This window comes from Marmota flaviventris, chromosome 19, assembly GCF_047511675.1.
Source record: "Marmota flaviventris isolate mMarFla1 chromosome 19, mMarFla1.hap1, whole genome shotgun sequence".
NCBI classification, from domain to species: domain Eukaryota; kingdom Metazoa; phylum Chordata; class Mammalia; order Rodentia; family Sciuridae; genus Marmota; species Marmota flaviventris.
In genome coordinates this window covers 14,371,205-14,383,622 of record NC_092516.1, presented here as the reverse complement: position 1 = coordinate 14,383,622, position 12,418 = coordinate 14,371,205, and the positions used below count along the sequence as shown (strand labels likewise).

At 44.6% G+C, this 12,418-nt stretch overlaps 1 protein-coding gene across 1 annotated transcript in view; it reads left to right on the top strand.

Annotated features, from left to right (window-relative positions):
- Dcun1d3 (defective in cullin neddylation 1 domain containing 3) overlaps positions 1-12,418 on the top strand; it is a 37,046-nt gene extending 24,628 nt beyond the window's left edge. Inside the window, exons 3-5 of the mRNA XM_071605510.1 lie at positions 3,840-4,000; positions 5,403-5,938; positions 7,356-12,418. Coding sequence (XP_071461611.1) covers positions 5,508-5,938; positions 7,356-7,839 — 915 coding nt within the window. The 5' untranslated portion in view covers positions 3,840-4,000; positions 5,403-5,507 and the 3' untranslated portion in view covers positions 7,840-12,418. The remainder of the gene's footprint in view (positions 1-3,839; positions 4,001-5,402; positions 5,939-7,355) is intronic.

The window sequence follows — 12,418 nt, the reverse complement described above, 5'->3', positions numbered from 1 at the left end:
ATTCATGATAATCTACTCCTAAGTATAATGATTTAAAAATATTGATAGTATGTTGTTAACGTGGACCGACCATATTTGCCCACTCTCTTCCTGTTTCATGCTATGATCAAGACCTACCTTCTTTGTGAAACATTCCCATGGGAACAGACTGCTCCCCTGCCCAGGTCCCACTGCCAGAGGTTAAGAAACCTCAGTTTCCTAATCTATAAAAGACAGAACAACCTATTTTAGGCTTGTTGTGAGGTTTGAAGGTGATACGGCTATGAAGCATGCAGCCTCAGGCTCTGCGAATGCTGGGTCCCTCTCTATTTTTCTTTCCATAATAGTAGTTCCCACATCTCTTTCCTTTTCCTATTGCCATTTATTCCAGGTCCTAGTGGGGTTAGTTCAGGGTGATTCTGTTTCTTAAGAAGCAGTCTGTCACAGCAGTTGAGAGTAATCACCTAGAAGACAGACAGCTGGCTGTCACTTCATGGAGCTGTGTGAGAGACAGGAGCAGCTTCCTTACCTTTTCTTGGAGCTAGAGCCATCCATGGGGACCTCAGCCTCTGGGATTGCCCTTTGGGCCCAGCAGTGCCTGCTGTAGGCCTGGGGCCAGGCTGCCAGACAAGCCTATTCCCAGGAACAGCAGCCAGGGCTGGCACAGAGGAGGAGGGAGTCTGGAGGCTGTTTGATGCAAGGGCAGGAGGCAGAAGCAGCTGGAGTTGAGATTGAGAAAAGCTGGAGGCTGATCTTGGTCCAGTCTAAGCTAAGCACAGCAGATTTACTGACATTGGTGTTTCAGATAAAACTGTTTAGAAGTAGGTTTTCCTGGTTTGTGTGCATATATTTTTGGTTTTTTGTGGGTTTTTTTTCTTCCTCTGCGTTGCTACTTGTCTTGGCTCCATTTAACCCTTTGATGCCACTTAGCCGAGGCAGAAGGCAGTCCCACTAAATTTTGGGGGGTACGGGGGATTGAACTTATAGGCACTTGACCACTGAGCCACATCCCCACTTATTTTGCCTTTTATTTAGACACAGGGTTGCACTGAATGGCTTAGCCTCTGGCTTTTGCTGAGGCTGGCTTTGAACCTACGATCCTCCTACCTCAGCCTCCTGAGTCACTGGGATTACAGGTATGCACCGCTGCACCCAGCCAGAGTCACTTACTTTGAGAACATACCTGAATGGCTATGGCAGCTCTGGACTTGCCACTGAGTAGAATACTGTTCCTAGCATAAGGGAGGCCTGATTCTAAAAGAGCATTTTACATGGATTATCTCAAGTACTCTACCCACAATCCTTGGATGTACAAAAGGATGAGCTGCTGACAGTTAATTGGTACATTCCCCATGATTGAAATCTAGGTTTGCTCAGCCTCCTAATTACTGTGTTCCTCTTTTCTCCCTTGCTAGATAGTCTCCTTGACCTCAGTATGCCTCCATTTATTTTCCTGTAATTGAGGGTGATTACTTCATAGAAATACATTTAAATATAGCTACTAAAAGACTAACATATAAAGGGAATTTCTTAATAATAATGCGGTTGTTTTTGGAATGTTGGCGCTTGGGTGCCTGGATTGTGCTCAGGCTGCTCCTGTAGAGTTGCAAAGGTCAGGAGGAGGACCAGCTGGGGAGGCAGTTCCACTGAATGATCTAACTGAGTAGAAAACTGGACACTCTGTCCTGTAAACCTACAGAGCTGAACTAGGTGGGAAGGGAAAGGCATCTAGAACTGGCTGAAAGCCTGCTTCAGGTAAGGGACAGGGTGTGATCATCGATTTAATAAAGTGTTCATTAGGCACAGCGAGGATTCACCTTGGATTTTATTCAGGCTCAATTACTAGGAAATCTGTCCTGTGGAGAGCCTGATCCCCTGGTGTTTTGGGGCAGTGGTGCCTTTGAGTAGAGTTGGTGCTAAGGTGGGTGCAGATGCATTATGGTTGTACATAGGGAGACTGTTTCTGAGCAAGACCCAAGCTAATGACTCAAGGTGGTATGGGAATCTTAGCTGAACCTAGGGAAACTGAGGCCTGGAGCCCATTGTTCAGATGGGACAAGCTGAGCCTTCCAAAAGGCTAACCAGACTAACCTTTGCTCAGCATCTTTTAACAGGTACCGTATCAGGAAAAGTGCCACATACTCAGTCTGCATTTCTTCACTGAACCCTACAACAGCTCTATAAGGCAGATCTAAGAAATTCAGGTTTCCATCAGGGTTAAATAATTAACCAGTAGCAGAACTGGGCTTTGGTTAAAGCTCTAAGCTGGAGCTTTAACCATGCTGGTGGACTGAAACATCCCAGGATTAGGACAGCTGGACTAATTCTAGTCCCCACCTCTGGTGGGGCTGAGCCCATGGGCACCCTGCCTACCAGGATCATGGTGGCAGGGCTGGCCTGGCCTGGGGGAGGATATCCTTATTGAGCACTAGGCACAGAACCATGTATTGTTTCCTTCCAGTGGCTGGATAGTTGAGGATTTGCTGTTTTGGGGTTGCTGTGGTGTCACTCATGAACTCTGGGCCCAACCCCAGGTGTTCCTCCCCTGGAGGTAGGTGCAGCAGTATAGCTCGGGGGTATAGGTCATGGTTTCTTGGACCAGACTTACCAGGTTCTGTTTGGTATGGGATCTCAAGTAATTTACTCTGTGCCTCAGTGTTCCTGTCTTTAAAGGGGATTGTGGTGAGGTATGTGAGTTAAAGTGCTTAGCATAGTGCCTGGCACCAAATCAAGTGCTCAATAATCGATAATTGCTATTATTAGCTATTAGTCAACAGTTAGTGAATCCAGGGAGACCTTTAACTTTAAAAGGCTTGCCCGCCTGAGATGCAGGACTGAGCACTGTGATTGGGCCTGCGGAAAGTTCTGTGAGCAGAAGTATTTTCCCAGGGAAGGGGTAGACACTGAAGAAGGGAGTCCACTGGGCAGTAATCAGAGTAATTAGGAAGCCATATTCACCATCAGACCTGAAAATATTTTCTTCTGACTTGAGACCACCATGCGCCTCGACAGGCAACTGGAATGGGGGCCTTTCAAAGAAAGGAGCCAGAATGGAAGAAGGATCTGACCTTCTGACATTGACCGGTTGATCATCTGTCGACATTGATTTCCCCTCCTTTTCTCATCTGCTGGGCATGTTAAAAGCCTTCAGATTTCAGCTGGTTCCACTGTGTCAGGTCGTCTAGGATGCTCTTACATTGAAAGCTGATGGGGTGAATGAGACTTAGGGCTCTTTGGGAGCCCCGTCCGTTTGGTGCTTACCTGGACACCTTGGTGCCAGACTGTGGAGGAAGCAGCAGTGTGAAGCGTCTGCCCATGTGGGTGGGGTGAGTGGCCTGGGGTAGGGTGGGTCAGTGGAGGCCAAGAAATCCTCTTATCTCACCCGGTGCCCTGGCCTCCCTCAGCAGCAGGAGCTGAGCAGTAAACCCTGGTGAGTGAGTCATCCTGCCTGGGAATCAGAGTTGCCAGTCTGTGAGCATGTGGGGTTTGTGTAAGTTTGGGCCTTTTGTTTCTTTCAGCGCTCCAGTCTTTAGAAACACAAATCTGGAGACCAGACCCTCCACATGGTACAGTCCTTCTTGTTTGGAGATAATTCTACTTGAACAGTTGCTTTTCTGGTATGATGGTCTTCCAAGAATGAACCCCTTGCCTTTTGAAAATTTGAATAGGCCGTGCTTATGGATTACTAGTTATACTCTAAAAGTGTGAAAAGACTTTTTTAAAAAACCTTACCTGGGTCTGTCGTTTTCACAACAAAAGCCCTAAAAAGGGGTTCAGTGTGTTTGGGAAGCTGAATTGAAACTTCAGATCTGTTGAGGACATGTGTGGACATGTCTTTTTTGTCATTTATTCTCTTTGAGGGTGGAGAATGGGACACTCCCTGATATGATGAGTCTCCAGTAACTACAGGAATGATTCTGACTTCATTTTAAGCTTGCACATTCAGAGCTTACCTTTAGAATTTCCTCTTGAAGACAACTCCCATTTTATCCTGACACTATTTGGAGGAAGTCAAGTCAAGGTAAAGTTTAAAGTTTCAGCCTTTCATAAAAACTGCCCTGTGCCCCACTGCCAGGCTTTCAGGAGCTTTGAATTTATATCAGGGAGGCCCATGAAAGCTCACTAGAACTGAGGAGGCCCATCTGGGACTGACATTGATTTTGTCTGGTGTCTGCTTTCCGTACTTCTGGCTCCTGATCCACATTTCTATTAACAGTGTAATTTCAGTGGCTGCAACTGGCAAAATTTTGAAAGTTGTAAATTATAAATGGATTTTCTAGCAAACTAATTGAAGGTAAGGATGAGGCCTGAATGGATAATGTAGTCTTAGAAATCACCTTCCCTTTGGCTCAGACATTTCTGGCAATTCATTTAATAGTTATTAATTACAATAAGCAATTAATAAACCACCATGATGAGTCTGGTATGTATCATTGCAGACTTTTCTTTTTCTTCCAGTGGTTAGTTATCCTACCATTTAGAGATTGTGCAGGGTGAATCAGCCTTTTTTTTTTTTTAATATTATTTTTGTCGATGAACCTTTATTTTATTTCTTTATATGTGGTGCTGAGAATCGAACTCAGTGCCTCACACATGCTAGGCAAGTCTGCTATCACTGAGCCACAACCCCAGCCCAGGCTTTTTTTTTTTTTTTTTAAGTGGAGCCATACTGCTTTGGAAGATGACCTGACAGTCTTCTAGGATGGTCACATTTATTGTGAGCTGGGCTTGCATTTTTTGTATAGCCTTGCTGCAGACCCAAAAGAGGTGAAAAAGAAGCTACTCCTTGGGAAACTGCTTGGTGTACAGGCTGGTGGATGACTTCTGTGGGTGGGGGAGTGGAGCAGGGTAGAGAAAGGATATTACGCCTGCTGGAGGGGCAGGCACAAGAAAGAGTCTGGAGAGAGCAAATTTCACTTTGCTGTTTGTCTAGGCCCCTGTTCATAGTCTTGATGCTGCAAATCTCTTTAGGCCATAATAAGACTGTATAGGTACCTTGGACATGGTCACCCCTTCTCCTTATTCATCTTTCTTAAAAAGAAAATCTGAGGGTATTGAAATTAAGAACCAGAGATGAACCTTCCGGCTTAACCCAAGTCCAGATAACTTTGTTATGTGATGGCTAGTTGGCAAGACAAATTTCCTCTGGAACATTCCTGTCACAACTGTAGTCTCTGATGGGTTCTGCACATGAAACAGCCTTTTGTAACTTAAAGAATTCTAGGAATTTCCTTTACTGGTTCTTCATGTGTACCCTAGCCCCTGAATTTCCAGGGGGACTTATAGAGCTGGTTTATGAGGGAGGTGATGATGAACTCAGGTTCAGTGAAATGGAGTGGTCACTGTATGGAGTGGTTCCTGGGGGTTAGTGTCCATACCCCACTCCTCTATTGAGAGGTGACCACTTTTTCATTTCTTTCCAGGTTGGCTGGCTCCTCTGGCTGATGGCATGTTGAGGTACATGGGCCAGTGGCAGCGAGGGCATCCAATCCAGAGGGGGCCACTCTAGAGGCCAGGCCACCACCACCATGGGCCAGTGTGTCACCAAGTGCAAGAATCCCTCATCAACCTTGGGCAGCAAGAATGGAGACCGGGACCCCAGCAGCAAGTCACACAGCAGGCGAGGGGCAAGCCACCGTGAGGAACAGGTGCCACCCTGTGGTAAGCCAGGTGGGGACATCCTCGTCAATGGGACCAAGAAAGCCGAAGCTGCCACTGAAGCCTGCCAGCTGCCAACATCCTCCGGAGATGCTGGGAGGGAGTCCAAGTCCAATGCTGAGGAGTCTTCCTTGCAGAGACTGGAAGAACTGTTCAGGCGCTACAAGGATGAGCGGGAGGATGCAATTTTGGAGGAAGGCATGGAGCGCTTTTGCAATGACCTGTGTGTCGACCCCACAGAATTTCGAGTGCTGCTCTTGGCTTGGAAGTTCCAGGCTGCTACCATGTGCAAATTTACCAGGTAAGTCCCCAACAGTTCAGGTCAGCAGGTGAACAGAGGAGGAGAGAGCACCCTTGGGCAGTGGTGCCAGCTAGGATAGAACAGTTGACTTCACAGGGTTTGGGGTAAGTTTTATTTATTTATTTTACTTTTGCTGACAAAATTCTCTGAAGCTTAAATGCTCTGACTTAAGTTGTGGTTCTAATCCAGAGAACCCCCTGAGACTTTCCTATTGGTTGAAAAATGCATCCCTGGCACCACAGCAGACTCATTGAAAGTAATCTCAGGGTAGGGCTCAAGCATTTGTATTTTGATAACGCTTCCTGTATCTGAAGTGTACTTCACATTTGTTCTCGCAGGATAAAGACTTTGCCTATTTTGTAGGTCAGGTTGGAAGCCTATCATAGCATTACCAGGCAGCTTGTGAGAACCTGGACACCAGCCATCTTTGCCTGAAGTTAAATGAGAAATAATCCAGGGCAAGTCCTATTGCCCGGCTGCTGCTCAGCCCCACTGCTGTCTTAAACCTTTCTTTCCTTTCACTCCTTTGCTCGTCTCACTCAGTATTGACTGTCTGCCTATCATGTGCTGCGGGGCACTTAGTGCCCATGCAGTGAGTACCTCTGGGCTATCCCTCTGGGACTCCATGGAGCCATTTGTTCTGTAGATATTACCGCAGTCATGCATCTATGTGGAGGTTGAGGGTGAGGCAGGGTCATCTCAGGGCATGCTTTGATGAGCACAGGGTCATGAGTAAGAACAAACTTTAAGACCTAGATGAACAGTTTCTAGTTTTTAGGGCCTCGTGGGTAGGTTGCTCTCTCCACCTCAGATGCCTCACCTCTTCAGCAAGTCCAGCAGCCCCTGGGAAGACGATCAGTGTGAGACCATGTCGTACAGGTATTTAAAATACAGATGCAGTTGTTGTTTTTAATACCAGAACTTTAAGATCTAGTGGCAGAGTTGCCCAGGCTCATCCAGAATTCTTGGTTTCAAGAGTCTCCTTGGCTGTCAACAAAAATATTCATAAAACAACCCTTAGAGAATCAAAAAGGAAGCAGAAAGCCTCTCTGTCTGGGAGGAGACTTTTTCCCTATTGCAGGGTAGGAAACAACAGGCCAGAGAGCAGGAGACTTGCTGTTAGCTTTGGGAAGATGAATGGATTATAAGTGAATGAACCTTTATCAGTTGCCGCCCAGTGCCAGGCACAGTTAGAAGCAGTCAGCATCTGTTAGCTTTAGTCCTCCCCCAAACCCTATGAAGGCTGTGTTCTCAGTGTGATCACTGAGGAAATAGGAATGCTTAGTGGAGGAGCTGGAATTCTAATCCCGATCCTTAGGCCTCAGAGCCTTGCTGCTTTTGGTCATTATAGTCTGTTGCCTCTCTGTTAATGATATCTTTTATCATAATTAATTATGTCCTTTCCTTCCCATTATAGGAAGGAGTTTTTTGATGGCTGCAAAGCAATAAGTGCAGACAGCATTGACGGGATCTGTGCACGGTTCCCTAGCCTCTTAATAGAAGCCAAACAAGAGGATAAATTCAAGGATCTCTACAGGTTTACATTTCAGTTTGGCCTGGACTCTGAAGAAGGGCAGCGGTCACTGCATCGGGAAATAGCCATTGCCCTGTGGAAACTAGTCTTTACCCAGAACAATCCTCCTGTGTTGGACCAATGGCTAAACTTCTTAACAGAGAACCCCTCGGGGATCAAGGGCATCTCCCGGGACACTTGGAACATGTTCCTTAACTTCACTCAGGTGATTGGCCCCGACCTCAGCAACTACAGTGAAGATGAGGCCTGGCCAAGTCTCTTCGATACCTTTGTGGAGTGGGAAATGGAACGAAGGAAACGAGAAGGAGAAGGGAGAGGCACACTCAGCTCAGGGCCCGAGGGCTTGTGTCCCGAGGAGCAGACTTAATGGCTCTGTTCCAGGAGCAGCAGCAAGGATCTGCCTGCTGCCCTGCAGCCAAACGAGGAATTGGACCTTTCTGGAAATTACCGAAGATCCGGATATTTTCTACTTTACACCTTTCTCTGCCTTGTATCTGAAAGGGCTCTAAAATGCTGTATCATGTTTTAGGCACTTTCTTCATTTTTGGTTATTTTGGTTATTTCTTTTTTTTGGGGGGAATCCCCCAAAATATTTGAACCTGGCTACATGTTGTGTATCTTCTTTTTTTGAAGCCTTCAGATAGAATAAGCCTGCCATTTCTTGCACAAATTTAGGTTTTTGGTTTTTTTGGTTTTTTGGGGGTGGGGGAGGGTGTAGAGCCGGGTGGGGAGAATGGGACTGTTAGGTTGAATTAACATTACAAAATGATACAGTGCCAGATCTCAGTTTTGCATATTGTTTTTCAGGGCAGGTCTGTACTGTGTGTAGTGCTGTTTACATGGTTGAAGTTAGTTTGTAATTATTATTTTTAAAGATTTACCCAGATTTGATAGCAGTGTTAACTGTTAACCACATTGCATTAATTTCCAGACAATTGAGAGCTCTTGGAGAGCCAAGGCCAATCAAGAGCATTTGCAGTCTGGTGACAACCCCCTTTTAAGCTAATTTATCCAAAATCCCTATTTCCCTCACTTCTTGCTCATTCCTTCTTTGACCTATTGCATTTCATGTTGAGTTTATCCATCAACATGCTGCACCTGTCAGTCAAGTGAGCAGTTTCATTTTTTTTAGAACACATTGTACTGAGAACCACTTAAGCGTTGAATGCAGAGAAAGCAGTGCTACCTCAGTTTTGCTGGAAGTTGACTTCTTTGATAGTTTTCTTTCTTTGATGAAGTTTCTGTATTTTCATGTTTTAAGTGGAAATACTTTGTTTTTCATTTGTCTTGGAGCCAAAGTTTCTGTTCCTGGTGGTCGGAAGACTGTGCCTGCCGGCCAGCTGACTTGAAGGAAAACTGTGGTATGGAGCTCTGCTTGAATCTTTTTTTTTTTTTTCCCTTTCTGAGTGTCATCAGCTAGCTTACTTGTCTGGCATGTGCAGAAGCCTGGGGCTGGTCTGAACTCTGCCAAACAAATGTCAAAGTGTATTTAATAAATGTGCCCTTTCCCTTCTTGCTGCACCCATGTTGTCACTTAACCCCTAGGAGTTATTTATTATCTTTTTGTTAATGTCAGGCTCATTTGGGGTAATGTGATGACTGTTTAGGTTTACATGATCCTCTTCTCCTTCCTCTACCCTCAAATATGTATATATACATATATTAAATATGTATATATTTTACCTATATAAAATATATATATATACACATATATGTATCTATATTTCTTTGTTTCTCTGCCTGCTAAACTGGCCATAAAAGAGGGAGCTGCCTTCGATATTTAAAGTGTAAGTAAGAAGAGTGCCAGGGAACATCATAATGGAGGCTTTCGTATCTGAATCTGACTATTTTTACTACAGGAGAACATGAATTTGCCCACACCTTCCTTACAGGATGGGGGCCTGTTGCCCACATTGCTTGCTCCATGTGGCCAGCTTTGGCCATACTGCCATTGGGGCCTGAGGAACTAACGGTGGTCCTATCTGGTTTCAGTAGAGGGTCCTCTTGTTATTTTTCCATTAACATATATATCCTCAAAAGCTATATTGGAAGGTGGATGGCAGGAGCTTGTAACAGTTCGGCTTCCAACACTTTGGAACAGATTAAAGGGAATCTTTTAAATAAAAACTTATAAAAATCTTTACACATTTGAGGTAATGAGAGTTTGTCTATTAAACATTTGGAGTTTTCTCCCCTAATCAGTCTCCCACCCCATCCAGGTATATATTTCTTAACCTGGACAGGAATCGCATGCTTTGAGTTCCTTTATTAGTAGTAGCTCTGGGCTCTCATATTTACAGAGATGCTTATTTAAGGAGTTTAGGCTGTTTTTCTACAATTGATACTGAACATACTTGGCATTTTTCTTTTTTTTTAATTTCTAGACCAGATAGTTGCCCCTTCTAGAGTAGCAGATAAGAGATTTTTCTATCAGCCCCATTAAACTCTGACAACACTGCTGGAAAGCTGAAAAGGCTCCTAGGCCAGGTGTCGCTTTTGGTTGTAGCTAAATAAGACACAAAAGTCCTTGTGTAAGAGCCTCCAGGGTCCCCAGTTGTGGGGGCTCAGTTGTAGTTGCGGTACAGATTCTCTTAAAGAACGTTCTCTTCCAGAGAGTTTGCAACTCTTGTTTTTGCCAACCCTGGATTAGGAGAGTTTGGATGAGGGAGGAGAGGCAGGCTTCACCTGGCCAAGTTACATTTTTTCTGTAGATCAGTAGGGTGTGTGGGAGAGAGCACAAGAGATCCGAGAACCTGAGGACTTTAGAAGTGGCTGGATGCTTTCCCCAGACTATAAGCCTGCATTTGTGCATTAGGTTTGACAGTGTTTTTTTTAACTATTTGGCTTCCTTACCCCTTTCCCCATGAAAGAGCCATTGAGAAATTACTTTTGGTTATATTTTAATGATCCCTTTGTTGAGAAGTCAGAAGAGGGAGCAGTCAGGGAGGGGACTTGCAGGTTTGAGTCCCTGATGCTCAGCAAGGAAGTCAAGCTTCTACAGTAGCTCTGGGCCAGCGCTTGACCCTTTTGTGACCACGAGGAAAGCATCTGAAGTGTGTGTTGGGTTTGTATTTCTGTGAAATGGAAAGCCCCTGTTCCTCTCAGTGTAGAAATAGGTTTGCTGCTACATGGCAGGTGAGCAATAATTTGGGGGAAGAAGCCAAATGCTTGCCCCTCATTTTAGCATTGTGTCAACAGGGTGAGATGGAGAGGGGCAGGATGTGGATGCCATGTTGAAGATCTGCAACATTTGAGGGTGACTAAGAGTAGGTGTTAGAAATTTGCTTCGTTTGGGCAAAGGGCTCTGTGAGATGTTTCTTTAGCAATTTATTAGCCAGCTGATATGAGATGAAATACTGCTTCATTGAATCACTTCCCCCCATTCTTGCCAAATTTGAGTGTATCATTTTTAACTTTACCTCCTCTAATGGCACTTTGCTGTGCTGCTCCTGGTTGCCTCAGTAGTTCTCCTCTCATCCTGCCAGATGTGTACACACAAGAGTTACATCAACCCCATAGATACCCTTATGGTAATGGAAAGAGCTGGCTGAAGATCCAAATCCCAAACTTGTAGGCCCAGGAAAATACAATTGAAAATGTACAAGGCAGTGTTTTCAGCAGTAAACTTCCACTAAAAGGTGGATACAACTAGCCTTCTTGTGAAAGAGGAAAGGATTAAGCCACAGGGCATTGGTCTGAAACAGTACTGATTGTCTAAGGTTGGTGCCAAAATTCAGTCCTCAGGCCAGGAGACTGCAGGGTGTTGGGACCCGGTATTTCACTTGATGGCCTCATATACCATGCCAATACTGAGACTTCTAGAAAAGTTTATGAACCAAAACATCTATATTTTGTAGTGTTTGGTTTGCTGTATTTCGTGAGGTCTTCAGTGCAGCAAAGCCCAAAGGTAGCTGCTTCTAGAATTTATTTCCTTCAGTTGTTTCCTATTTTTCTTGTGTCAATTATGTTTGGTTAATGACTTGAATACCTGAACGGACAAAGGTCTTTCTTGGTGGACAAAGATCTTCCTTGGAGGACTCCAGCAGTATTTTGTTTAAGCAGCTAAAAGGACTGTTACTGAAATGTTAATTAGGACTCATTTGAGGACATGTGACATTTATGGATCCTCCTCTTATTCCCAGTATCTTTCCTAAGTGTAGAGGGGATTCCCACTACCCCCACTCAGAATTATTCCCTCACTAAGCTATAAAATATAGCATAGATCCCATTTAACCTGGACTGTGACTGCATGTCGGTGAGGATCAGCTTCCCCTTCCCCTTTGAAAGACAGATTGATGCTTAAGCACTAGTTGCAGAAACCAAGATGGTCCAAATAGCTTTGAGTAACCCTTCAGATTCTGCTTCTGATTCAGGTGTAGGGGCATCGTGTTCTACCTAGTCCTCTTCTTGGAAACCCAGCCTGCTCTCAGAAACCTCCTTCTACCACCTGCTTTTCCTGCTACTTTCAACACAAATCTTGGGTAATGCCAAAGGAAGCCATTCAGTAGCTGCTGTCCTTTTTCCCCCCAACACATATACACTTCCTCTGGAAAAAGTGTTTTTCTTCTCGCTCTGGTCCTCAGTTGTGATTAACTGCTCTTACCTGTTGCACTAATGAATATGAATTTAGGTCGCAAAGAGGGAATTTGAAGCAATAGGCAAATGGGGCTTGGATGAATTGGTCTTGCATATATCCTGCCTTAAGCTGCTGAGGTGATGAGTCCACTGCTCATGTGACCCTCCACCTTTGTGGATCCCTCTTGGTTTGGTACCAGCATGTCTGTTTCTTGAGGTTATATAAATTTGACAAAAGTTAAAACTTTTATTTGTATTCTCTGCACTGTTGCACTCTCCAAATGGCCCCTTTTGTCTTTGATGTCTCTTTAATTTTTTTTTCTACTTTGGAAGGTAACCTGCTGGTGGATTTAATAAATTTGTTTACCTGA